Source organism: Podarcis melisellensis (assembly GCF_964234715.1).
Source record: "Podarcis melisellensis genome assembly, chromosome: Z".
In the NCBI taxonomy this organism is placed as follows: Eukaryota; Metazoa; Chordata; class Lepidosauria; order Squamata; family Lacertidae; genus Podarcis; species Podarcis melisellensis.
In genome coordinates, this window is record NC_138547.1 from 40501959 (window position 1) to 40527860 (window position 25902).

The 25902-nt window shown below is 43.7% G+C and overlaps 1 protein-coding gene across 6 annotated transcripts in view; it reads left to right on the forward strand.

Moving 5' to 3' along the window:
- IL1RAPL2 (interleukin 1 receptor accessory protein like 2) overlaps window positions 1-25682 on the forward strand; it is a 491998-nt gene extending 466316 nt beyond the window's left edge. For all 6 annotated transcript variants that reach the window (XM_081897611.1, XM_081897612.1, XM_081897610.1 and 3 more), the window contains 3 exons: window positions 5433-5576; window positions 8890-9060; window positions 22961-25682. In XM_081897611.1, coding sequence (XP_081753737.1) covers window positions 5433-5576; window positions 8890-9060; window positions 22961-23661 — 1016 coding nt within the window. In that variant the 3' untranslated portion in view covers window positions 23662-25682. The remainder of the gene's footprint in view (window positions 1-5432; window positions 5577-8889; window positions 9061-22960) is intronic.
- Window positions 25683-25902: the final 220 nt, after the last annotated feature.

Here is a 25902-nt window from a genome sequence, read left to right on the forward strand (position 1 = left end):
TTGTTTTGTTTTTGTAACAACTTGAGCAGATACAACAACCCCTCCCCACAAAAAAATCCGCTTTCCTCACTTCCCCATGACCACAAAGCAGTCTTTTATAACAGGCATATCTTTTCAATGTTATGCTCAAGTGGCTGAAAGCAGCACAACATCTTTTACATGCTGGAAGGGTGTCTGACTCAACTGCTCTAGGAAGGTTTATACAAGGCTCCTAGCTGGTTTTAGGGATGCTTGTACACCATTAGCTTCTTATTGACCATCAGACATTAAGAACGTAGAAAGAGCCCTGGTGGATCAGGACAAGGTCCCATCTAATCCAGTCCCCTGTTCTCACAGTGGCTGACCGTATGGGAAGTTCAAAACCAGGATTGAGCACAGTAGCGCTCTCCCAGCATGAAAATTCCAGCAACTGGTATTTAGAGAGCAGGGGATGGGAGTACAATTTGAAGAGTAGTTCTGAACCGCAGGGCTCAAAGGAGGGCTTGTGGGGGTGGTTGGGTGCAGGGATGCCAAAGAAAGGTGTGAGAAACACCAGAGAGATCAGTTCTAGTGCTTAATTAAAGAAAGGTGTAGATTTGCAGCATATCAGCCTGCCAGGTATCCCAGCCTTTATGGGATGGGCATCACAGAGATGGCTTATCCATGCCCAAACATTCTTTATACACAAAGCAGCATATGTCACTTTGACCTGACTCCCCATCACTTCACCTGACCAGATGAGGGCATAGGTGGCAAATGGCCAAATCTTACAGATAGTTCCCCCTTTCTTTGCTCAGAACCCAGCACCCCACAGATAAGGGTAACATCAAAGCAAGCCAATTAGCCTATATCAAAGCAAGTGAACATATATGAGCTCACTGTTACAACAACTGCTAATTAATTGTGGGGTTATCTGGACTATCAAGATGGTGATTGCAGAGCTTCTGGAAGAGTTCACTTTTGGTTCATCACAAGGATCAAAGCAGGTCATGGGTTGGAACTGCTGGACTTTCCCACTGCCTGCACTTTCATACCCTTCAACATTTCTCCAATAGGGATGTCTCATTCTATAATGGTAATTTTACTATTTATACCCCACACATCTTGCTGGGTTGCCCCTGTCACTCTGGGCAACTTGCAACATCTATAAAAACATAATTAAACATTAAACATAAAAAACCTTCCCTATACAGGATTGCCTTCAGATGGCTCAGAGGTCAGATAACTCCATACCCTCCAGCCTTTCTCCAGTGAAAATAGGGACATCCTAAGGAAAAGCGGGACATTCTGGGATCAAATCAGAAACTGGGACAACTTCCCTAAATCAGGGACATCCCAGGAAAATAGGGATACTTGGAGGGTCTGCACTATTTCTCTTATCCCAGTTTCAATACCAGACATGATCCCAGCTGGCAGGAAAGCTGTCTAGTGTCTAGACATGGCTAAATGGAGGTTCAGCACACACAATTCACCCATGTGTGCCTGTGGCCTTTAAACTACAAGTTCTGCTCCATTTAAAATGTGAATGGCATCTACCACTGTCACAGGGCCCATACTAACTGTACATTTCAAGCAGTATCATACCACTTTAAACAGCCATGGCTTCCCTCAAGGAATCCTGGGAATTGTTTGTCAAGAGTACTGAGAGTTCGGAGACCCCTAGTACCCACACACCCCTATGATTTCCAGAGGGTTTAATAGTCTATCCCTCTCTATCCCTCTCCTCAAGGAACTCTAGAAATTGCCCTGTTCCAGAATATTCTATTCCCTTTCTCCCCTGAGGAATCCCTCAAGTCTGCTTGATATTGCCATTTTGGCAAGAGAATGAGTCCACTATTTGTTTGTTTGCTTGCTTGCTTTCCTCTTCCTCTTCCTTCTCCATTCCCCTTTTCCTTTTATATCATGCTTTATAAGCCTGTTTGTGTTGCTTTTATTGGCAAATGAGCTGCTCGGGATCTCTTTGGCTAAAGAGCAAGCTGTAGATACTTTAAATGGATGAATGAATTAAATATATTGGGCTGGCCAACATACAGATGTTGTTGGACTTTTATATCATACCAATAGTCAGAAATGCTTCAAGTTTTAATTCAATGACATTTGGAGAACACCATGTTGGCTGCCCCTAATATATATGAAGCTGCCAGGTTCCTTATAGCCTTTCTGATAAACCTACCTGCCAAGTTCTAATTCCCTTTTAATGCCATTTAAGCTAATGTCCAACACTGCATCTTGTGGCAGCAGGTTCCATGGATTAATAACACATTGCATGTTGTCCTTTCTTTAATTTGAAATTGCCCAGTCACATCAGAAAGCTTTAGGGGGGAAATATAGCCAGTGGGCTTGATCCATGGCTGGGCTCCAGAAACAATTACCACGAGGAAGCCTTTCTTTTTTCTATCTCTTTGTTCTGCTGTTCTCTGATACCATGATAGAAACAAATATTTTCAGACGTAAATTATAGAAGCAGGATAAGTTGCAAGGGGAAAAGTTGACTCCTGAACTTTCTGGGTAAACTTTAAGGCGACGTTGATGGTGTATAAACCGATTGCATCGCCTGTGCTTTTGGAAAGCTTCACGTTGCCTCTTTTCATTCGTTACATTGCCAGAGTTTTATGCCTTTTCCAATGCTTATTTATCATAGCAATAAATATCTGCACTGACAGAGGGTGTAAATTAATACATCTTCTTGGAAGTATCTCTCATAGTATTAGACAGGCTCCTCGTGATTTTTAATGGCTGGGTGAACTGAAAAGCAAGGTTAAGAGCATCGGGTGCCTGTGCTATATTTGAAACGGCATCTCAGTCCGTTAAGAAGTGCTTCTCAGTGCCATTCAGATATGGTCATAGTGAATCATGTTGATGTTTGACAATTGGTGTTGGAAACTAGAGGTGGACTGGCCTTAAAAATCTACTTTTTATGGTTTCTTTTAGAGGCTAGTTTGAAGATGTCATCTGCCTTTTGGAATAATCATCCCACGCTGGGCACTGTCTTTAGGCACTGGTTTTAGTAGCATTGTGTACTATAATGAAATGTCTCATCTGCTTTTGCATTATTGTTACTTTTTGGTGTGCATTGGGGTGCATCTGGTTTGTAGTGCTAATTTAAAGTCAATGGGTGGGATACTTTCTCCACTGGCAAAATGTTTTGACCCAGCAGGATGTTGTTGCGCAAGAGAATGCATAATAAGCAGGTTGCTGGTAACTTTGTAGCAAAGTAAATCGTGCCATCTGTTGCACAACAAATTTCCACCAGCATAATGTTTGTGCTTCATTCCTCTGGAGGGCAGTGTCATGGACATTTTCATGAATAACCAGATGCACAAATAGCCGGATGCACAAATATACAACACCTGGCTTACCAGCAGTACATGTGAAAATAGGATGTCTTAGCAGACCACAAGCTGAACATGAGTCAATAGTGTGATGCAGCAGCAAAAAATCCTAATGCTATTCTAAGCTGCCTTGGTAGACCAGACCTGGAATACTGTGTCCAGTTTTGGGGAGGAGGTGTGAGGGCTCTGACAGAGTCCTCCTGCCCATTTCCCAAGACCAGGAAAGTGATTTCCCAGCTTTGGGAAGGAGATAGGAGGGCTCCAGACCCCGCCAGAGCCTTGCACCTCCTTCTCAAATCCTGGAATAAGGCCAGCCCTGCAAGAGCGGGTGGGAAGACATCAAATGGACTTGCACAGGACAGCATATTACCAAGGTCCACCCTTGAGGGTAACCAAGATGATGATGGGTCTGGAAACCAAGTGGGGTGGGGTGTTAAACAGCTGTAGAATGTTGAAATAGGGGTGGAATGGATCAGTGACCGGGACATGTGTGAAACAAAATGGAATGAGAATACAGTGGACACTCAGGTTGCAAACGTGATCCGTGCAGGAGGCACGTTTGCAACCCGCAGCATTTGCAACCCACAGCATTCGCAAACCGCAGCGCCATGTCTGCGCACTTGTGGGTTGCAATTCAGTGCTTCTGCGCATGCGTGACCAGCAAAGTGACCAGTTTTGGTACTTCCAGGTTATGGTGACCTGAAGCATCTGTAACCTGAGGTATGACTGTATACTTATCCAAACATCCCTATTGACTCAGCATAATGAGCTGACACTGTGCAGCAATGAAACCACCGCAAAAGTAGAGGCTGTCAACCAAAATGTGTAACCAAAAGTGGAAATGGGGTTGTTGTTGTGGTGGTGGCCATCTGCACTAAGGAATGTACATTCAGAATGCATCCTATTGCTCTCAATGGGATTTATGCTTGAAAAATCACATTCTGATGCAGCAAGGCTGATCCTAGAGAGGCAAGGGCAATGCAGCTTCATTTGCCCTCACTGTTGCCGCCACATGTCCAAATCATCATTGGTTCCATGATGTCGTCACATTCACCAGTTGATCCCTGATTGACTAAGGTTGAAGTTACAAAGAATGATGCTGAGGCGGCAGCCATTGAGCAGAACTATCACTCCAAATGGGTGTGAGAAAAAACAGCAGCTCAAAAAGCAGAAGGTAGAGATTGGTGGGGTTTGGGGGTCCAACAGGAGCACCCCTTTTGCCTCAGAAATATGCATGGGTGAAAAATAGATACAGCTCTTGCATTTTCCTGGGGTCACGATGTACATGTGCCATGATGTGAAGAACTGACCTCAGATTACTCAAGAAATGTGTACTTGCAATGGCTTAAATTTATTTAAAGCTTAATAGCCTAAACCTGACTTAGCTTAAAGACTACCTCTTCTGATGTGTCCAGTTGTGATTTTTAAGATCCACCAGGAGCCCCCACTTCATGATATAATCCTTGTGTCAGATGCAGACCGTAAAGGCACAAAGACAGGTATTCTTGGTGGCTTCCCTCAGTTATGGAACTTCTTTCTCCTGTAGACTCACTCATGTCTAAGCCTGAGCACCTTTCATAAGCATTGCAACACTTCCTTGTCTGGACTGACCTTTGGAGACTATGGTTAAGTCAGGAAAGGAGTGGGGGATTTCAGCTGAATTGTATTCCATTGTGCTAGGGATCCCCCACCCTTCCAGAAGCTTTAGAGCAGGGGTAGGCAACTTAAGACCCATGGGCTGGATGTGGCCCAATTGCCTTCTCAATCCGGCCCATGGACAGTCCAGGAATCAGCATGTTTTTACATGAGTAGAATATGTGCTTTTATTTAAAGTACATCTTTGGGTTATTTGTGGGGCACAGGAATTTGTTCATTCCCCCCCCCCCAAAAAAAATATAGTCCAGCCCACCACATGGTCTGAGGGATGGTGGACCGGCCCACGGCTGAAAAAGGTTGCTGACCCCTGCTTTAGGGATTTGGTGGGTTATAAATCAAATAAACAAAGACCATGAATGCTGCCCTAGGCTGCTTGGAGGAAGGGCATGATAGAAAGGCAAACAACAGCAGCAGAAACAACCTTCCATTTTCTAGCCCATCCATCTTTTCCCTGCTTTATTCTAGATCTGATATCAAAAATCGAACTTGCCGGAGGTTTGGGAGCCATCCTTCTCGTGCTGGTTTTACTTATAACGATCTACAAATGCTACAACATAGAACTGATGCTATGTTACAGACAGTTGTTTGGAGGTGACGAAGCAATGGATGGTAAGTGCACTTCCAAAAAACTATGACAAATGTTGTTGTTTTCTGTTGAGCATCCAGAATGCTGAATAGCTACTGTCTCCTTTGGAATGGAGAATAGATGTGAAATGTACTAAGGGCTTTGGGGGAGATTGATTAACAACAACAACAACAACAACAGGCAGGCACAATCCGCTGGGAAGTTTGTCTGCAGACACACCGTTGACATTAACAGGAGTTGTGAAAAGCATGGTATTAGCAATCAAATAATAATCACAATATATTTAGTTAAACTCCTTATGTACCACTTAACTGCAGTAGTCTGTATTGCAAAGGTACAATACAAAAAAAGAAAATCAGTTAAAACTATGGCATCAAACTTCAATTAAAATGCCTGCTGGAATAATTTTTTAAAAAATGCATTCAATAGGTGTTGGAACTTCAGCAGGGGGAGGGGACTGACTGACATCAACTGGCAGGGAGTTCCACAAGACTGGACCCACAATACTGAGCACACAGCTCTCGGTAGATATGAGGTGTGCATCTGAGCCATTGGGGGGCACTAACAGTAACTTCCCTGGATACCCCAGTGATAGGGTTGGGATGAAAGATGTCCCTCAAGGTATATTGCTTAGATTGGTCCCTTAGGTATAACACTTAGATAGAATATAAACAAGAATAATTTAAATGCACAACAGAATAGTTCCATCAAAATATTCTGCAATTAAGATGTGCAGTGAAACAAGCTCATTAAAACAGCACACAGCAATTGAAACAGGAGGTTCAGGTCAGGAAATCAGTGGGAACAGGTGTTTCTTCGGATGTGGCCAGTAATCCTTGGGGGAAACTTCATTGTCTCAAACTCCTTGGGGAAAATTGGTGTCTGACATGCTGCATAGCAGCAGCCACACACTAAGCAGGGGCAGCAGCAACTAAGTAAGTGGATGGGAGGGGAAAGGTGATGGATTCTGTTGGTTTGAGGTTGACTGGAAAGGCAAAAGGGAAGAGGATTGGAAACTGAGTGGCCCAGCCTGTCATCTGCCTCTTCCTTAGTCTCTGTGTTGCCCTTGTAGAACTCAGCAGGGAGGAGGAGGAGGGCAAGGGATAGCTCAGTTGGTTAGAGTGTGGCGCTGATAACACCAAGGTCATGGGTTTTATCCCCATAAGGGACAGCTGCATATTCGTGCATTGCAGGGGGCTGGACTAGAGCCCCCTTACAACTCTATGACAAAACTAGAATTAGTTGGCACTGTGTTCCCTTGACTTTGGCTCCCTTCCTTCTGCTCTACTAGTCCCAAGGGGCACAAGCCACTACTGCTAAAAAGGTAAAGGGACCCCTGACCATTAGGTCCAGTCGTGGCCGACTCTGGGGTTGTGGCGCTCATCTCGCTTTACTGGCCGAGGGAGCCGGCGTACAGCTTCCAGGTCATGTGGCCAGCATGACTGAGCCGCTTCTGGTGAACCAGAGCAGTGCAGGGAAACGCCATTTACCTTCCCACCGGAGCGGTACCTATTTATCTACTTGCACTTTGATGTGCTTTCGAACTGCTAGATTCGAACCACCAACCTTTTGATCGGCAAGCCCTGGGCTCTGTGGTTTACACCACAGTGCCACCCACTACTGGCACCATGCATCTAATTGCACGACAGGGTGGGATATTCTTCCTATAAACCAGAGTTTCCATCATCCAGTTGCTGCGTCACACTCCATTGTTTACCAGGAAAGCGAAAGACTTTCACGCTCCTTGGGGGTTTAAAAGCTGATTTCCTTTTGTTAGTGAACCATGCCAGGATCCAACCTCGGCCCATCCATCATCTAGCCTTGCTCTCATATTGAAATATGCCAACCCTGCTAGAACCAGTGACAGCTCACTGGAACACCTTGTTTTCTTCAATAGGAAGAGCAGGGGAATCAATTCTCTAGCTGAGAAAAGAAATGCCTGCACTTTCCCTGATTCTCCTCACAAGTCTCAGCCAGGTCTACCTGATGAAAATTTGGGTAATTACCATACTTTGGGAGACACATATGAGTGGCTATTTAGCCTCCCTTTTTAACACAAAGTATTCTTTTAGATTTGCTGCTAATGATTTCTTATCCTCCATCCCCAGTTGCTGTTGTTGATGATTGTTCATAATAATAATAATAATAATAATAATAATAATAATAATAATAATAATTTTTATTTATACCTCATGCTCCCCGGCCAGAACCGGGCTCAGGGCGGCTAACAACAGTAAAATTACAGTAAAATCATAATGGGGGAAAGCCCCAATTTAAAATACAGGTTAAAATGCAATTAAAAATGCAGCCTCATTTTAAAAGTAGCCCATAGATCAAAACCATAAGGGGAGGGAAACATAAGGGTCAGACTGAGTCCAAACCAAAGGCCAGGCGGAACAGCTCCATCTTGCAGGCCCTGCAGAAAGATGTCAAGTCCCGCAGAGCCCTAGTCTCTTGTGACAGAGCGTTCCACCAAGTCGAAGTCAGTACTGAAAAGACCCTGGCCCTAGTTGAGACCAATCTAACCACTTTGCGACCTGGGACCTCCAAAATATTGTCATATGTGGACCTTAAGGTCCTCCGCAGGGAATACCAGGAGAGGCGGTCCCATAGGTACGTGGGTCCTAGGCAGTATTCTGGGCATTCTGTACTTTTATCTTCACTGCATTAACTGTTCGATTTTTCATTTTCTGTTAACAATGGTAGCTTCTCACAAACACTTATCAGAACTTCATGTCTCAGCCATGTCTTTGCCCCCAGGAGACCTGAAAAGTGATATAAAGCTTTGTGCCTCTGCATTAAAAGCTCCAGTAAATAAATCCATTCAATATATACATTAAGCCAGTTGCATATACAATGTAATTGTGCGTTAATACAGGCAATGAAATTGCTTAGGTCTGCTGGTTTCATTTACAAAGTTCCCAGTCCTTTGAAACTTGCTACGAATGTTGGATGTAGATGTACAGGGGTGGAGAAGAAATACAGGTTGATGCTTGACATTCATTGACAACTTATCAATATTTAATATATTTAACACAAACTGACAGTACATAATATGTGAACAGTTCCAGGTTCATTCTCCAGCAGCATCTCCAGGGAGGGCTGGGAGAGACCCCTGTCTAAAACCCAGAAGAGCTGCTGGCAGTCAGTGTGGAGAATGCTGAGCTAGGTGGGCCAGTGATCTGACTTGGCACAAGGCACCTGCCTATATTGCTAGCTAGCACTGGACCCAGGCATTCTTCATTATCTCACCGGCACAAGGACATAACTCACCAGTACAAGGGTATTTTTCCTTTCTTTTTCTTTCTTAAAAGTGATTTGTGGTTTTATTTACAGACAACAAGGAATACGATGCCTATCTCTCTTACACAAAAGTGGATCCAGACACACTGGACTGCGACAACAGTGAAGAGGAACAATTTGCCCTTGAAATCTTGCCAGATGTTCTGGAGAAGCATTACGGTTACAAACTCTTCATTCCGGATAGGGACCTGATCCCTACTGGGAGTAAGTACCCGTCACCTTGGGGTATGAGACTACCTGTGCAATTCTGCTAAGCAGGGCTGGCCCAAGACATTTTGCTGCTGAAGACAAAACTACTGGCTCCCCAGCACTGCCAGTTCCACTGTGTGCCTCCCCTTGTGTGCCCCCCACCAGTGGCAGAAGGAGGAGGAGGCCAACAAGCACAGGGCACACTCAAGGGAGGTCAGATCTGCAGCTGCTCCCAGCTGTCTGGAGTCTGCCACCCTGAGGCAACTGCTCACCTAGGGCATAGGCCAGCCATGCTACAAAAAAAGTGCATGCTGATTCATAAGCTTCCGCTTCCTTTTTGTATGGCCCTCTCCAAAACGAAATACAAAGTCCCAACAACAATGAGGGATGACTGGTGAGCTTTACAAAAGGGGTAGCTGCTGGACTCAGCTTTAACCCAAGGCCAGGGAATCTGTGGCTCTCAGAAGTTGCTGGACTGCAACTCCCATCACCCCTGCTCATTCATTGGTCATGCTTGCTAGGGCTGATGTGGGAGCTGGAATCTAACAACACTTGGAAAGGCACAGGTTCTACACAACCTGCTGTCGAAGCTAAAATGTAGAGACTCTGGGTCAGAAAAAGGTTACTTGGTAAGGAAGGAAATTCTGGAGAAGACAATCTCCTGGTGACTGGCCATGCCAGCTCTAATTTTTGGAGGGCCCTGTGGAACGAGGTAACCCATGAGCTTATCTCCTCTTCACTGGTGTCCTCGCTGCCTTTGGGCCCAAGCTGCACACCTGCCCAGTGAGAAAGTGTAAAGTCTGCCACTCATTGCTGTCCCTGCCTCTTCGCCTGCCCCTCTCTCTGCATGCAAGCTTGGTTGGTGACCAGCACAGCAAAGAGAAGAAGCAGAGCCTGGAGACTCTGGGAGTTGACAGTGGGCCCTTTGCAGAGGTGTGGATCTTGGAAGGTGCCTAATGATGTCAACCTCTGAAATCAGTTCTGTCAACTAGAATTACAGTGCCAAGGTCTAGCAAAAATGCAGCTCTTATTTGCTTTTGCTTTTACATTTGTCACATTCACTTTTGTGTTTGTTTGTGGCATTTATACCCTGTCCTTTAGCTGAGGAAGCACCTTCTAAATATCAATAGTAAGATGGTCCCTGCCTCTGGCTCACAATCTGAAAAAGCCATGGCACACAGGAAAGGAGGAATGAGAGGGAGGGAGAAGCTCAGACACAAGTTCTTAAGAGTTCCAGTCCTGATAACACAGAGCAGGTGCCAGGCCATTATATTTTCTACAATCATGTTACACCAGAAAGAAAAAGCAGGCAATTAGACCCTGTGAATTTCTGTGGTATCAGAATGGCTTCCATCCACTAACCCTTCTACTGTGCAAATAAATGTCCCTTTCCTTTACATCTTTTGCATTTAATTTCTACTGACACTAAGACATGGTGATCAGGTTTTCTCCTCAGGATGAAAGTTTTAATCTAGGATTTAAAGTGTGTTTTCAAGGGAATCTGGTTAGTGCTGTTGCAGAAGTAATATGCACCATTGTTCGTTTTAATACTGGAAACTGTGGAGGATTTGCATGAGGGAAAATATGTGTGGGGCTTATAACAACATAGCAAACTTCCTAACCACAGTTAGGCAATTGAGAATATTCTATCTGCACTCTGCCTGTGATAACAATTATAAAATGCAAACAGACATTAAAAAGAATTAACAACAGGAGAAATCACCCCAAACATTTGTTAGTATTAAAGGGTATGTTTTAACAGCTTAGCCAAAGATTTTATTACTTTATTATTTGCGAATACCCTTTCTCTAAATTTCATTGGGTAGATTAATTTGATGAAGGTAGTAGTAGCACTGATCCTAATTAACCCCAGATGAATAGGAAGTTGAGCTGTTTGTCCCTGGAACTTGCAACCAATGGATTTTGGCACAAATAGCATGCAGAAAACAGGTTGTCTTTCTGCCTTTTCTATAGCATTCAAATTAAGTTAACAACATTATTTTGGGAGCCAAGGGAAGAGAAGTGTTACAACCTGTTCTGCCATTGTTCAAGTGAACACTGATGTGCATGCCATTGTGCAAGACTAGCCCATTACCTGCTTGGGAAATGCTACTAAATTCATTCAGGACTAGAGTTCTCATGGCCTATGGACCACATTCAGGCCTCCAGAGTAATTTCATTTGGCTCTTGGTGGCTCTGCCAAATCAGGTTGCATTTTTTAAAAAAAGTTTTGCAGACATGTTTTCTTGTAAGGGGGGAAACCAGGCACTATATGTATTGCATACCAGGGGCTGCCACCCCTGCTCACTCCATTAGCCAACTCTGCCTACCCCTTTGCCCTTCCCACACACCTGATCAAAACCTCCTCCCTTTACACTTCATCTACTCCTCAAATATCCCCAACAGCTTGTCCCAAGCTCCTCCTGCCCGAGGCACCACACCCATTTAAAAGAGCAGAGTGGTGCTTCACACAGCAGCTTGCTAAACCACTGTGTGAAGCACCTTGTCGTCGTCCCCCCACCTTGCTGCAGAAACATTTAATGAAGGGAAGTAGATTGTATGTACGTACATTTTTATTGTATTGGTATCCCATTCATATTTTGGAATGGTGAAAGGCCATTGCCCCTGTGCCTATGTAGCAGGTCTTTCAAACTCATCCTCAGTCCCTGTCACATACTATGATAGGGATGAGAAATCTGGTGCCTCCCAGGGTGGTAGGACTCCAATTCCCATCAGCCCCAGTCAGCATGGCCCAATAGCAAAAGGTGGTAGGAATTGTGGTCAAGCAATGATGTGATCCAGAAGAGAGTTGGACAGATCTCTTTTGGTTCCCTCAGTTTCTCATTTTTCCAATTGTAAATTCAATTCTCCACATTTCTACTGCAATTTGCAGTTTTTCTTAGGGGAAAAAACTCCTCGTGCTAATTTATCAGCATTTTAGTGAATTGTCTCCTAATATACACATTTGCATATGCACTTAGATTAATGTACACACTGCCCCCTAAGAAGTGCGTCACAAAATTTAGAGGCATGCGACTTCAGAGGATGCCCATGGTTCAGTTTTCAAATCGTGTTTGAAAAGGTGGATTAGTAGGTCCACCTTTAAATACAAACTGAATCAAATTTCTTCCCCAAATCTACCATGTGTCCTTCAGATGTTCCTGAACTTCACCCCCCATCTTCACTTGCCAGCATCCAGGATAGTCCAGGATAATGGGAGATGTAGTGCAATAGCATCTGGAGAGCCAGCAGTTACCTGTCCCTGATGTAGCCCAACAGTCCTATCCTGCATGGCCAATGATCAAGGATGAGGAGAACTGTAGTCTAGCAACATCCAGAGAGGCACTTGTTCCTCATTATTGGTGTACTGCTGTTCTGAACCACAGGACCAAAGGAGGACTTGTCAGAAAGCTTGGGTGCAGGGATACCAAAGAAGGATGTCGAAAACTCCAGATTGATCAGTTCTAGTGCTTTATTAAAAGAAGGTGTAGACTTATAGCAGATCAGCTTGCCAGGTCTCCCAGCTTTTACAGACACGGGACAGACACTGCAGCAAGGAGATGGCTTGTTCTCATCAAAGCAAACGTGTACACATCCTTCATGAACAAAGCAACATATGCCACTTTGGCCTAGACTTCCCATTACTTCACCTGACCAGATGAGGGCATAGGTGGAAAACACCCAAATCTTACAGATAGTTTCCCCTTTTTGGGTTCAGAGCCCAGCACCTCAAGCCCACAGATAAGATTAACATCAAAGCAAGCCAATTAGCCTATATCAAAGCAAGTGAATATAAACATATCTGAGCTCATTGTTACAGCAACTACCAATTAATTGTGGGGTTATTTTGAGTAGCACGATGGTGGTTGCAGAGCCTCCAGAACAGTTCACCTTTGGTTCATCACAACTGCTTATCTACACGCAGACACATAACAAGTTAAAACACACGTGAGTTATGACTATACACTCCATGAAGCCAATTATGGGAACAATTATTTTTTGTTTCATGTACAGCTGCTGTTTTTCCCAGGCGTAATTTGTTTTTGTTTTTTAAGGAGTGAGCAGAATCAAAGTATTTTAAGTCACAATTATTATTATTTTCTATGAAGAGAACAAATGCTTCAAATGAATTGGCATCCTTGCAGGTGCCTCTCTCTAGACGGGATGGCATTTTCCTTTGTGTCCACCTGTCATTCAGGCACTGCAGCAAAGACTCATCAGCATAATTTCAGAGAGTCATTAACCATCATCAGAAATATACACTACCTGAGGACATCAGCTCTTATTGCTAAGCATTGAGTGATATATCCTGTCACTTCCCTCCCTTGCAACTGGGACGATTCATGGTTTTTGAAAGGATTTTGATTCTTTCATGCAGAACGGAAGGAATGCTTAATCTCCACCAAATGATGACAATGCAGAATATGAATTTGAAAGCAGGCAGCTTGGGGTTTCTTTTTAAAAAAATTTTTTTAAAGAAAAACCCTGAGTTTGCAGTAAATAGACCCCTTATTTCTAGTGGGGAAATAAAACTTCCTTTCTAAGTCAATACCTGAGGTGCCTACATCGTTATTCATGGAGGACAGGCCAATGATTAGGTAAGTAGAACCTCCACATTCAGAGCAGTATACCTTCTGATACCTGATGCTGAGGGCAAACAATGCTACTCCAAACTCTCTCTATTAAAAAAAGAACAGAAAAAAGACTTGCCCACTAAGATGAAAGACAGGAAACAGCTGGTGCACTGGTCCTTTTCTAAAGCTGCCGTAAAAACAGGCATTGCCATCTTGCTCACACCAATGACTTAATTCTTTCTCACAAAGGAAAGGTTAAGCTTGTTGGATTGTGCCTTTAGGTCTGGCCTCACAAGCCAGCCGGAGCTTCCCCCTGTTGCTCTTTGCAAGCCTGTGGATTTAGCCAGGGTGACAAAAGACAGGGCATTGGGTTCCACCTGCTACCCTTGAGGAAAGATGCTCAGCAAGAAGGCGAAGAGCAGTGAAAGTAAGCTATCAGTTCTGACTACAGTGCCAGCCCTGGGGAAAGGCATGCTGAGCCTAAGCCTTTAATGCCTTGGTTGTCTCAGTGTCCAGTAACATTTTTCTTGTTTGCATAGATGTGTACACAGTAGAAGCAGACTGCATGGCTGTAGCCACCACAGCACAAAATCTTGAGCTGCATAATGTGCTGGTGGTGAATCTGTACCTTCAGGGCTTGCACGGGATACTGTGCCACCTGAGGTGCTTCAGTGCTGCCCTCTTATTTATATTGCATTTTTGTTCTGCCTTTTCCTCTAAGAGGCTCCTAGTGGGTGGGGTGCATGTGTCTCTCCTCCCCATTCTATCCTCGCAACAACCCTGTGAGGTAGGTTAGGCTGAGCCTCATGGTTGAGTAGGGATCTGAACCCCTGTCTCCCAGGTCCTCTTAACACCAGTTCTCTCTCTCCACCTGCTGCCACCATCTTCTGCCACTGCTTCCCCACCACCAGCCAGCTGCCACTCACCCACCAATTGCCACCTCTCAGGAACCCCAGGACCACACTTTCCTATCAGGGCTGCACTCTGAGTCAGGTGGCCTCAGACAGCAGCTGTGCCACAGCTGTCCTCAGGAACAGCAACCAGCAGATGTGGTGGTGATGAGAAAAGGCAGCTTTGCAGGTGGGGAATTGGGTTGGGGAGATGCTATCCACACACCCACTTGATCTGCCACCTGAGCCACACAGTTCATTCTGGCTCACTATGGGGCTGCTCCTGATCCCTACCAAAAATAAATCTCAGTGCTGTCAAATAATTGGTCATAATTTCACTTAAGGGTCAAAGTCGGTCTTATTTTATTTGGTTTGGTTTGTTTATAGACTACCCTCTACAGTAGAAAGTATTCTTGCATCTTTTTTAATAGCACAGATAATGATCTGGTGGTCCTCCAGATCTTGTTGTAATGCAACTCCCGTGAGCCCCAGTAAGCATGGCCAATGACCAGTTATGGTGGGAGTTGTAGCCCAGCAACTTCTGGAATGGCAAAACTTCCTGAGAACTGCCATAATTTTTATGCCATGGCAAGGAATAGCCTTTCCATTTTGTTTATCCCCAGCACCTGGTATTCAGAGGTATCCCATTTCTGAATATGGAGGTTCTGCTTAACTGTCATGGTTTATAATTACTGATGGACATCCATGATCATACATAATCATTTTGGAAGACATGCACTGGAAAGAAAACTCTATGAGGAAAGAGGCATGGTGGTTTTTCACCATTTAATTTTTTGAGCCTTCTGGACAAGTGACCATCTCCACATCTTGCAGCAACAAATTACTAATGGTTTTTATTTTGTTTTTTATAAAGGTGGAGAAAATGTTAAAATGGCTTATGGATCTTCATAAATTTAAGAAAGTGTAAGCATGTGTTGTGTTTTTACCGGTATACTGCTGATGGTACTAACATACCTTTTGTTAAATTGTTCTTTAGGGTAACATATATCCCAGCATAGGCATTGAATTCAAGGGGCTGAGGAACTGTGGGCCTCCTCAATGGGGGTTTGGGGGGCAGGGCCCCTCATTGTTGGAGCCAGGCACAGAGTGATGTCAGGACAATGTGTGACATTGCACACATAACATCAGGATGTTATACATGTGATGTCAGGACGCTGCATCGGGCGTGCTCAGTGTGCTTCAGAAGATGCGCCTCTGAATCCCAGTCCATTTATTAGCTACATTCAGCAATTAATCTGTTTGTATCTGATCTGGAAAGGGGTTAGCACATGAAAAAAATGCTTACATGGAGTCTAAATCTCCATGCCAATATCTTCAATTTTAACAACATTCTACTCCCACTCCTATATGCAGTGTTTGTTCAGAACCTGGTGGAGTACAATACTCTCCAAAGTGATAATTGTGCTCCCAAGAGCTTGTTCATACTGTCCTTGCCCCCATAAGAACAGAATGGTCCACTGCAGCCCACTTGATTTTGCTTACTACAAAGCAGCTCGAGATGCACTTGTGCTTTAGCATCAGACACATTGCTGGAAGTGTTTTCCCTCTGCACAGCTTCATAAATATGTGATAGCTGAGTTTTCCTATTTACTTCAACTGGGGAGCCAGCTCCATTGAAGTGAGTGGGAAACTTTGTCACACAGGTTTTCCAAGTACAGGTTGGAGCAGCTGCAGGAAATCACCAGTGTGCTTGTGTACTGTATAGGAATTCCCCCCCCCCCCCCCGTGTAATAGTGGTGGCTCTTCAAAGTCCAAGATCAGAGATGGAAAATAAAGGATCTAGGCTGTTCTGAAATTTAGCAAGCAGTCTAATGGAAATTTGATTCCACTTTCAATTGGCACCAGAAAAGATGCATTTATATCACAGATGAAACTGTGGCTCGTCTATATCTAAAGCTAACCCAGTTACAGATAGGTAGCCGTGTTGGTCTGCCATAGTCAAAACAAAAAAATTTCCTTCCAGTAGCACCTTAAAGACCAACTAAGTTAGTTCTTGGTATGAGCTTTCGTGTGCATGCACACTTCTTCAGATACACTGAAACAGAAGTTTCCAGACCCTTCTATATAGTGAGAAGGTGGGGAGGGGTATTACTCAGAAGGGTGGTGGGAATGGGTGATTGGCAGATAGCTGTGGGCCTCCTCAGGCTCATCACAGCTATCTGCCAATCACCCATTCCCACCACCCTTCTGAGTAATACCCCTCCCCACCTTCTCACTATATAGAAGGGTCTGGAAACTTCTGTTTCAGTGTATCTGAAGAAGTGTGCATGCACACGAAAGCTCATACCAAGAACTAACTTAGTTGGTCTTTAAGGTGCTACTGGAAGGAATTTTTTTTGTTAAAGCTAACCCAACAAGTGTGGACAAGCTTTCAACCATGATGTGAATTTTTAATATTTATTTATTTATTTATTGATTGGTTGGTTGGTTGCATTTATATCCCAATGAGCTTAGGGTGATGTATATTGTTCACCTCCTCCTCATTTTATCCCCACAACAACCCGTGAGATAGGCTAGGCTAAGAGGCAATTACAAGTCCTTGGTCACCCAGTGAGTTTCATGGCAAGTGGGGATTCATGGCAAGTGGTCTCCCAGATCCTAGTCCCACACTCTAACCACTACACCACATTAATTCTGATTGATCCATTTGTGATCAACCCTTCCCACCCCCCGCTTTGTTCACCTATGTTTATTCCTGCACCTTTGCTAAGAAAATAGGCCCTGTTTCTGTGCTGCAGTTTGTCCAGTACCCTGGGAAGATGTCAGGGAAGTGGGTGGTTAGTAAGGGTGAGAATTTATCCTTAATCTCTTGTGTCCCAGTGAGGCATTAAATAAGGCTTGCAAGCTTCCAGCACCATGCTGTTCTTTTGGGGAGGAAAGCAAAGCAGATGCACATGTATCTATGTGGGCAATTTGTGCTGCATCTTAGCATGTGGTTGTGTTACTCTCCACTTCATACAAAGTGTATATAATGCAGTTTGAAGGCAGTGCTTCAATGGCAAGCTGATATTTGCACTGGAATGGACCTTAAAATTCAGTGGAATCATTAGGGCTTTCACCAGAGTTTTGATAGGCTCACTGGTTCCCTCTCCCATCCTTCTTTGTGATAAGAATATAATAAAAAGAATTGAATATTGATGTACATTTGATCCTATGAATCAAGATGATGATGCAGCAGTTAAGAGTCTTCTACACCAATAATTTGACAAAACAGTGGTATGAAGCAGGAGTGGGGAACATTTGTCCTTCCAGATGTGGTTGGACTATAACTCCCATCACCCTGTGTCATTGGCCATGTGGAATGTGGCTGATGGGAGCCACAAGATCTTGAAGCCCACAGGTATCCCTGAGGCTTGCTCCTACTAGCCCATAAAACCACCAAACCATTTATTATCATGATCATTATTTGCTGAACCGCACAGCCAAAACTGTATGTGGGATGAGTTCCACCTGGAACAACCCCTACAATGTGCTCTTTCTTCTGCAGGCTCTTCTTCCAACTGGTGCCCCTATCTTCCAATGGAAGGAGAGTTGAAAGAAGTAAGTAGAGAAGGACTTTGGCTAGTCCTCCTCTCCACCAGGGGGCATGGGTGAAATGGGAGGGGATTGTCTGCCCAGCTCTTCTTGTCTGCCCTCCTGCCAAAGAGGTATCTATGGGGACAGCAAGTCACTAGTACAGTGAAGCTGTCTGGATCATGGCGGGGGGAATTATTTGACATTTGGAAAATATATTTGCCATGTGCTTTATAACAACAACAACATGAAACAAAACTGATTCAGTATGTTGGCTCTAAGGATCCATTTCCTGTCATATTTACAAATCCAATGGAGGGCAACAATCAGGCTGGGCAATGGCTGGCTCTTAATTCATACATAACCCAACTTTGTTTCCATGCAGTTTTATTGCTATTATGAGAACCTAAATGGATGCAGGAGAACTTTTGAGGCCTTATTTTGAATAAATTTCACAATATATGGAAATAATATAGGGTGCAATTTTATTTTTTTAATAACCCCACCTGTTTTTTGTCCCTCCTCTGGCCAGGGAACCAAGTCCTAATCAGAATAATTCTTGTTATTATTCATTTATTATTTATTAGATTTGTACTTCCGTTCATCCAAAGATCACAGGGTGGTTTACAACATAAAAATACAAAATGAAATCCCAAGGTATATAACCAAAACAAAAACAAACCAGTAACCCACAAACAGATTTAAAAAACCAGACAAAACTCTGGTTATAGAGAACTGTTTTCACCTGGTGCCTAAAGGTATGTAGTGAAAGCACAAGGCAAGCCTCCCTGGGAAAAGAATTCCACAAATGGGGAACCACTGCAGAAAAGGCCTGTTCTTGTGTTGCCACCCTCTGGACCTCTCATGAAGAACGGCCTCAGATGATGTTTTCAGGGTCTATGTTGGTTTATATTGAGAAAGGTGGTCTTTGATGTATAACAGCCCTAAGACATTTAAGGCTTTATAGGGCAAATCCATCACTTTGAATTGGGGCACTTTGACTGGCGGCCAGTGCAGTGGGGCCAGGATTGGCGTCATGTGCTCAAACTTTCTTGTCTCAGTGAGTGACCTAGCCACTGAATTCTGAACCAGTTGGAGTTTCTGAACCATCTTCAGAGGCAGCCTCACATATAACACAGTGCGGTTATCTAATCTAGAGGTTACCAGAGTGTAGACAACAGAAGTTAGGCTATCCCTATCTCGATAAGGGCATAGCTGGGCCACCAGCCAAAGCTGATGGAAGGCCACCGAGGTCACCTGAACCTCATGCAGTTGCAAAGGATCCAGCAGTATCCCCAAGCTATGTACCTGCACAGAGGGAATGTACAAGAGTAGGACACCTCCCACCCATCCTGTCTAGGGAACAGTGTTATCTGGAATGAACTTCAGTTTGTTGGCTTTCATATAGTCCATATGTGGCAAGACAACAGCCTGACAACAGTAAGGTTACTAGATTTTTTTCAATGAATCCAGGAATACTTATTGTTCGCAATGTACATGTGAACACTGAGAAAGCTGTAAATGCGGGGACTGTCCCCAGAAAATGGGGACATCTGGTGACCTTAGACAACTGTCCATATGTGGCAAGACTCACCAGTTCTTAAATGCTTACACTACTTGCCTCTTAAGTGCTGGGCCCAATTCAAATTGCTGGTGTTTACCTTTAAAGCCCTGAAAAGCTTGGGACCCAAATAGCTGGAGTACAGTGCATGTTCCCATACGGTCCTTCACCATTAGTACCTTAAGATCTTAATTAAGGCCCTTCCCTGAGTGGTGTGGCTTGCTTGGAAGTGCTCTTCCTTTAGAGCTTTAGCTGGCCTTGCTGTGACAAGCTCTTCAACACCAAGTTAATACTTTGTTTGCTTACACAAGTGGGCTGTGTTTATCTTTCTCCCAACATATGTCATCAAACAAGACGGCCCAAGCAGTTTCTGTGTCAAAATCAAGCCTATTGATATCAAACCCATTGAAATTAAAGGGACCTAAGTTAGTAATGTCCATTAATTTCAGTGGGTGTACTCTTGAGTATGACTGGCATCAAGTACCAGCCTATACTTTTGTCGGGTAGGGCTAGGAATCTCTAATAAAATTCTCTGTCTGCCCACCAAACTGCAATGCCTGTGATTCTTTGGGGGAATATATCTGCAGTTTAAACATAGGAACAGAAACATTGGAAGACATTGTTCCACTTTGCTTAGTGTTGTCTACACTGACTGGCAGCAGCTCTCCAGGGTTTCAGCCTGCAATCTCCCCGAGCCCCACGTGAAAATGTTGAGAATTGAACCTGGGACCCTCTGTGTGAAAGGCAGGTGCTTTACCTGCTATGGCCCTTCCCCGATATGACCTGAGTCATTAAGTCTGAGTTCCAAAACTCTGTGCAGTGGAAGGGAGTGATTGTCTTGTCAATAGTAATCGGGGAGGAAAATTTAATATTTTGAGTCATTGGTTAACTGGCTTTCTCTTTGTCCTTCAATCTCTTTCTTATTGAAAAGAATAGATTTGGACAGTATCACTGGATCATCATAAACAGCAAATTCCCCACTGTGGCCTATCCTAGGCAAGAGCAGTTCATAAAATATCTATAAAATGCCACCTGCATTTGTATTGCCAGATAATTCCTCCCTGAACCCATCTCTAGTGTAAATGCACACACCTTAAAACATTCTTATCTTATGTGTCAGAAGCATTTCCAAAAATGGTTGCCTGAGCTGGCATTTCAAAATTCTCATTTGACTTACAATAAATATGCCTTACCAGCATTATATTGATATGTCAGCAAAGCAATGTGTACTCCTGTGCTTTTTCTTAAAAAAAGCAAATTAAATTGAAACTGTGCACCAAGAAAAACTAGAAAAAATAAACTTTATATTTCCAAACAAATAAATTTTGCAAATGTATATATTTTTCCTTTGTTTGCATAATTTATTCTGTAGTTCCTGGTCATGCAGGGAGGAGCAATGAAGAAGTGGTGTCGTGATCCTGAGCTTGTAGGAAGACTAGAAAATGGAAAGGGGTGGACCTTTTTCAACCTGAGGGCCACATTCCCTACTGATTGACCTTCCAGGGGCCACAAGCCAGTGGTGGGTGGGGCTAGAAATGAAAGTGAGCAGGGCAATTAATGTAAATTTTATTTTCGGCAGTCAGCTAGTTTGTACACACACACCTTTATCATCCATCAAGACAAGCAATTCTAGCCAGGTAAAACACTCAAAGTGTGTTACCTGGAAAGGAAACAGAGCAGGGTCAGTAGTGTGACTGGGGAAAGTTGTGGTCTAAGGAGAGTTCTGAGGGCAAGCAGGCTTATAGAGCCACATTTGAATTTGAGGCACAGCTGGCTACAGAGCCAGAGGCCTAAATTCCTGGGACCCATAGGGGAAGCTAGCAGGTGGTGGAATGAGTGCCAGAGATGGGGTACCAACGTTCAGGCAAAGCCCAGAGCTTACATGGAACATTTTAGAGCCTTCCCAAGCCAAAAGAGACAAACCTGCAGCCTGGGGGGTGAGGGGTGGGAGAGGAAGGCATCCTCTTCCAGGCTGTTCTTCAGTCAGCTCAGTGCAAGAGGCAGCAGGTTGAAAGCTTCCTGATTATAATCATGGTGGCTCTCAACTTGTGGTCAGCTCTCCAAACTGGGCCCCAGAAAACTGCCAAGAGAGAGCCAGGAAGAAGGACTCAGAAGTGACAATCCAGGGATTACAACCAGTAAGTACCTTGCTGTGGTTGAAGCAAAAGCAGAGGAGTCTGGTCTATTTGCATAAATGGGGCACTGCCCTACCAGTTTGTTCTCCGCCAGCCCTCCTCCTTATGGATGGCCCTGGGGTGGTGGTGCTTGTCAGCTTCTTCCTCCTTAATCCATGTAGAACTCAGCAGAGAGGAAGGTGGTGTCAAAAGTAGAATTAGTTGTTTCATGCACTAATTGTGCAGGAGTCTTAATGCTGTGCAACAGAGGAATCCAATTCAACAGCTGTGCTAGTGGTAACTTGTTGTGAAACACATTGCACAGTCTATTGTGGAACAAAGTTACCAGCAATCTGCTTGTGTATTTCATTGCACAACAGCATTCCGCTGGCTCAAAATGTTTCTCCATCAGAACAAGTATACCACTACGTGACATCACCTCATTGGATACAACACAAAGTACATGCACTAGTAAATTATGATTTTCTGTGACTCCCATGCACATGTCCATGGCCTGTTTGGAGATGTGCATTTGCTCTTTGCATTTGAGGCGTTTTACTGTAACAAATACATGTAAACCACTAGGATATCTGTGAAGCAAGAGATGACTGATCTACCTGGGCAGAAGCTCATGCCTTCTCCACACGATATGTGAAAACAGAGAATGCTTAAGACATAGAGAAGGCACAGTCATCTCCTGAGAAGCGCTCTTGGATAATCTAGAAAGACCGTAGAGCTGACCAAGGTATAAGGGAGCGGTTAAGTAAAAGTAAAGGTACCCCTGCCCGTACGGGCCAGTCGTGTCCGACTCTAGGGTTGTGCGTTCATCTCACTTAAGAGGCCGGGGGCCAGCACTGTCCAGAGACACTTCCGGGTCACGTGGCCAGCATGACGAAGTTGCTCTGGCGAGCCAGCACCAGCGCAGCACACGGAAACACCATTTACCTTCCCGCTATAAAGCGGTACCTATTTATCTACTTGCACTTAGGAGTGCTTTCGAACTGCTAGGTGGGCAGGAGCTGGGACCGAAAGACGGGAGCTCACCCCACCGCAGGGATTCGAACCGCTGACCATGCGATTGGCAAGTCCTAGGCACTGAGGTTTTACCCACAGCGCCACCCACGTCCCCAAGGGAGTGGTTACCCCCTACTTAAATCGCAAGGCTAATTTTTTTCATTGTTACTTTGGTGCGGTGTATATTTTTCTCTATTTTACTGTCTTTCTGCTTCTTCCTGTTTACAGCATACCTTGACGATCTCTCCAGATGCATAGAACAAAGCCGAAGACTCATTATCATCCTAACTCCGGATTACGTTCTCAGGAGAGGGTGGAGTATTTTTGAGATGGAAAACAGACTGCATAACATGCTTGTCAGTGGAGATATCAAAGTGATTTTCATTGAATGCCCTGAATTAAAAAGCAAAGTGAATTACCAGGAAGTGGAATCTTTAAAGCACACTATTAAACTTTCCTCAGTCATCAAGTGGAATGGTCCAAAAAGCAACAAACTGAATTCAAAGTTTTGGAAGACCTTGCTCTATGAAATGCCTGCAAAGAAAAAAGAGGTTTTATCTCGGCGCCAGGTCCTAGATTCTGCTGAACAGGGACTCTTTGGGGATCTTCAGGCGGTGCCTTCCATTGCTGTGACGGACACCTCTGCTTCCTTGGTTGCATCTCAGGCCGACTTGACCGATTACCAACAACCGGATCCAGTGCAAACCAGACATTACTGCAGAGGATATGAGTATGACATGCAGTCTGCAACCTTGCCGTTAGCCGCCATAAGCAGTAATCACCACACTTACTGTAACATACCCCTGACGCTATTCAATGGACAGCTGCCTCTTAATAGCAGCATGAAAGAAACACAGGAATTCCATAGGAACAACCCCCTGCTACCATTGTCAACAAGGGAGCTTAGCTTCACCAGCGATATATGGTAGCAAAGATCTAAGCATTTTGAAACTGATTTATTGAGCATCAGTGAGACAAATTATTAAAAGGACCTTGAACCCATATAACATCAGGTGCCAAAATATTTTGCCAAGTCACAAGTAACACACTTTTTGTACTTGAACCTCTTTGTTTACATTTCAAAAATTATTAGCAAGTGGTGAAGGAACCTACTTTTGTAGTTCACAAATAAGTTCATATCTTTTAATGTACAGTTTTAATGCTTCTTTATATGAAATATATATATATATATGAGGGCATTGGAGAGTATTTTGAAGTAGAGTTTACAGCCTGACAATGGAGTGACATTTAATGCTATATGTGATAGTCCGTATTTATATATTAGTAATTCAGAGATATAAATGGATTTTTTTTTAATAGAAAGAGGATAGGTAGGTAAGAACAACAACACAGTTTGAAAATTTGAAACATAACAAGCTACAATGAATTATTGTATTTTCAAATCATGCCTGGAGGACACATTCCTGTAAAGGAAATATTTTAGGACATCTTTCTTATAAGATAATCACCAATATGTTTTGGAAGGTGGTCCAGGTGAATGAACATTTGCAGGTGATGGCCTCTAGTTTTCATTCAGCAAATCCTACGCTTGGAGAACACGTTGTCCACTTCACTTCCTCCATCATTTCATCCTCAAGATATTTCTCGATTCAACTGAGTGGCTGCCATTGTGTTTTTCTTAAAGAAATTAGGACATTTAACAACAGTTTTGTTTCTGTAGGGCTTTTTCTTTTAAACTTGTTTAAACTGGCTTTGCAGGTTTTTAAGAACTTTCTCCCTTTTGAATTTTATGTACCAATGGTATTGTCTTGTTAACCAGCTGCCGATTGGAACATTTCTTAGACTTCTTGACCTTGTAAAATTTGTATTAATGGTAATGTAAGTTTTGCACAGGAATATTATTATTCCCCCCTCCCTCTGTTTTCCAGATTTAAAGGTGTAACAGCTTACAAATTGACATTTGACAGAGAATGTCAGCAATAGAAAGAAAAAAATACAGCAATACTCACAAACAAAAGTGATGCATTGTTCGGGTTACCAGTGGTATAACTTCAGTCATATTGATAATCATCTAAAACAGAAGGAGAATTTGCATCCCTTGGGTACAACCCTGTAAAAGATTCGTTCTGAGCAAGTCCCATTGCATTGCTTTCAGTGGGCTACTTAGGATCAGTGATGGCTGGTGCCCATTGTGATTGTTGGGGTGGAAGAAAAGAAGATGGATAGCAGGTGAAACCAGAGCCAGTGACTGGCCACATCCTGACTGGGTGCCTGTAAAAAGGCAGGCAGGCAGGCAGGCAGGTGCTAGCTGAGGGCAGGCAGGTTGGTGAGGCAATGCCCCTTTTGCCCCAATGGACCAGTCACCACTGGTTCTTTTTTTTACAAGAGCAACATGGTTGCTGTTCCATTATGGCTCCATCCCATGCCACTTCAATAATGTTATGAGGAGTTTCATCACAGGGAAAGGACCGACAATGTGGCCGCATCCTGCAACGGCATCGCCTGTTCTCGGCAGTGTGCAGACTCAGAGTGTCTTCATGCTAGGAACCCTGTGGCCTGTCCTTAGGAGTGGGTGGAGCTGATAGTTTCAGTTTCTCTCAGCTTCAGATTTTTCCAGTCATAAGTTCAGTTCTCCACACTTTTACACATTTCTTTTTTAAATCTTCCTGAAAACCCATCAGCTGCTTAGTGCAATTTTGCATTAATATACACATTTTTGCAGAACACCCCGCTGCCGCTCCCACCGCCAATATGTATGCTTCTCCTTTTTGTATCTTATTTTATTAATATATGTGTTTCTACCCACATTTTATTCTGGTATGTGTGTTTTTGTACAAATCAAATCTTGGCTGGAAAACTGCATTGCAAAACACAAGAGAAGTGCCCAATCTCAAAGGATGGTAGTGTATTAGGTTCACATATTGTTTCAGAAAGTGCGAATTAGGTCGGTTCACCTGTAAATACAAACTGAATAAACGTTTGTCCCCCATTCCTACCTGTCCCACGTGATTTCTCCCACTCTCACAAGATAGGCTCTAGAGGGCAGTGATATTAAGTACGGTATTCCGAGACTGGATAACTTCCCCCAATACCACCTTGCTTTGCACTGAGCACTTAAGAATCTCAGAGCTGGCATGAGAGAATTATCCATCTCTCTTCACTTCTGGTTATCCGAGTTAACATGTTGCCCAACCAAAGACTGCACACCT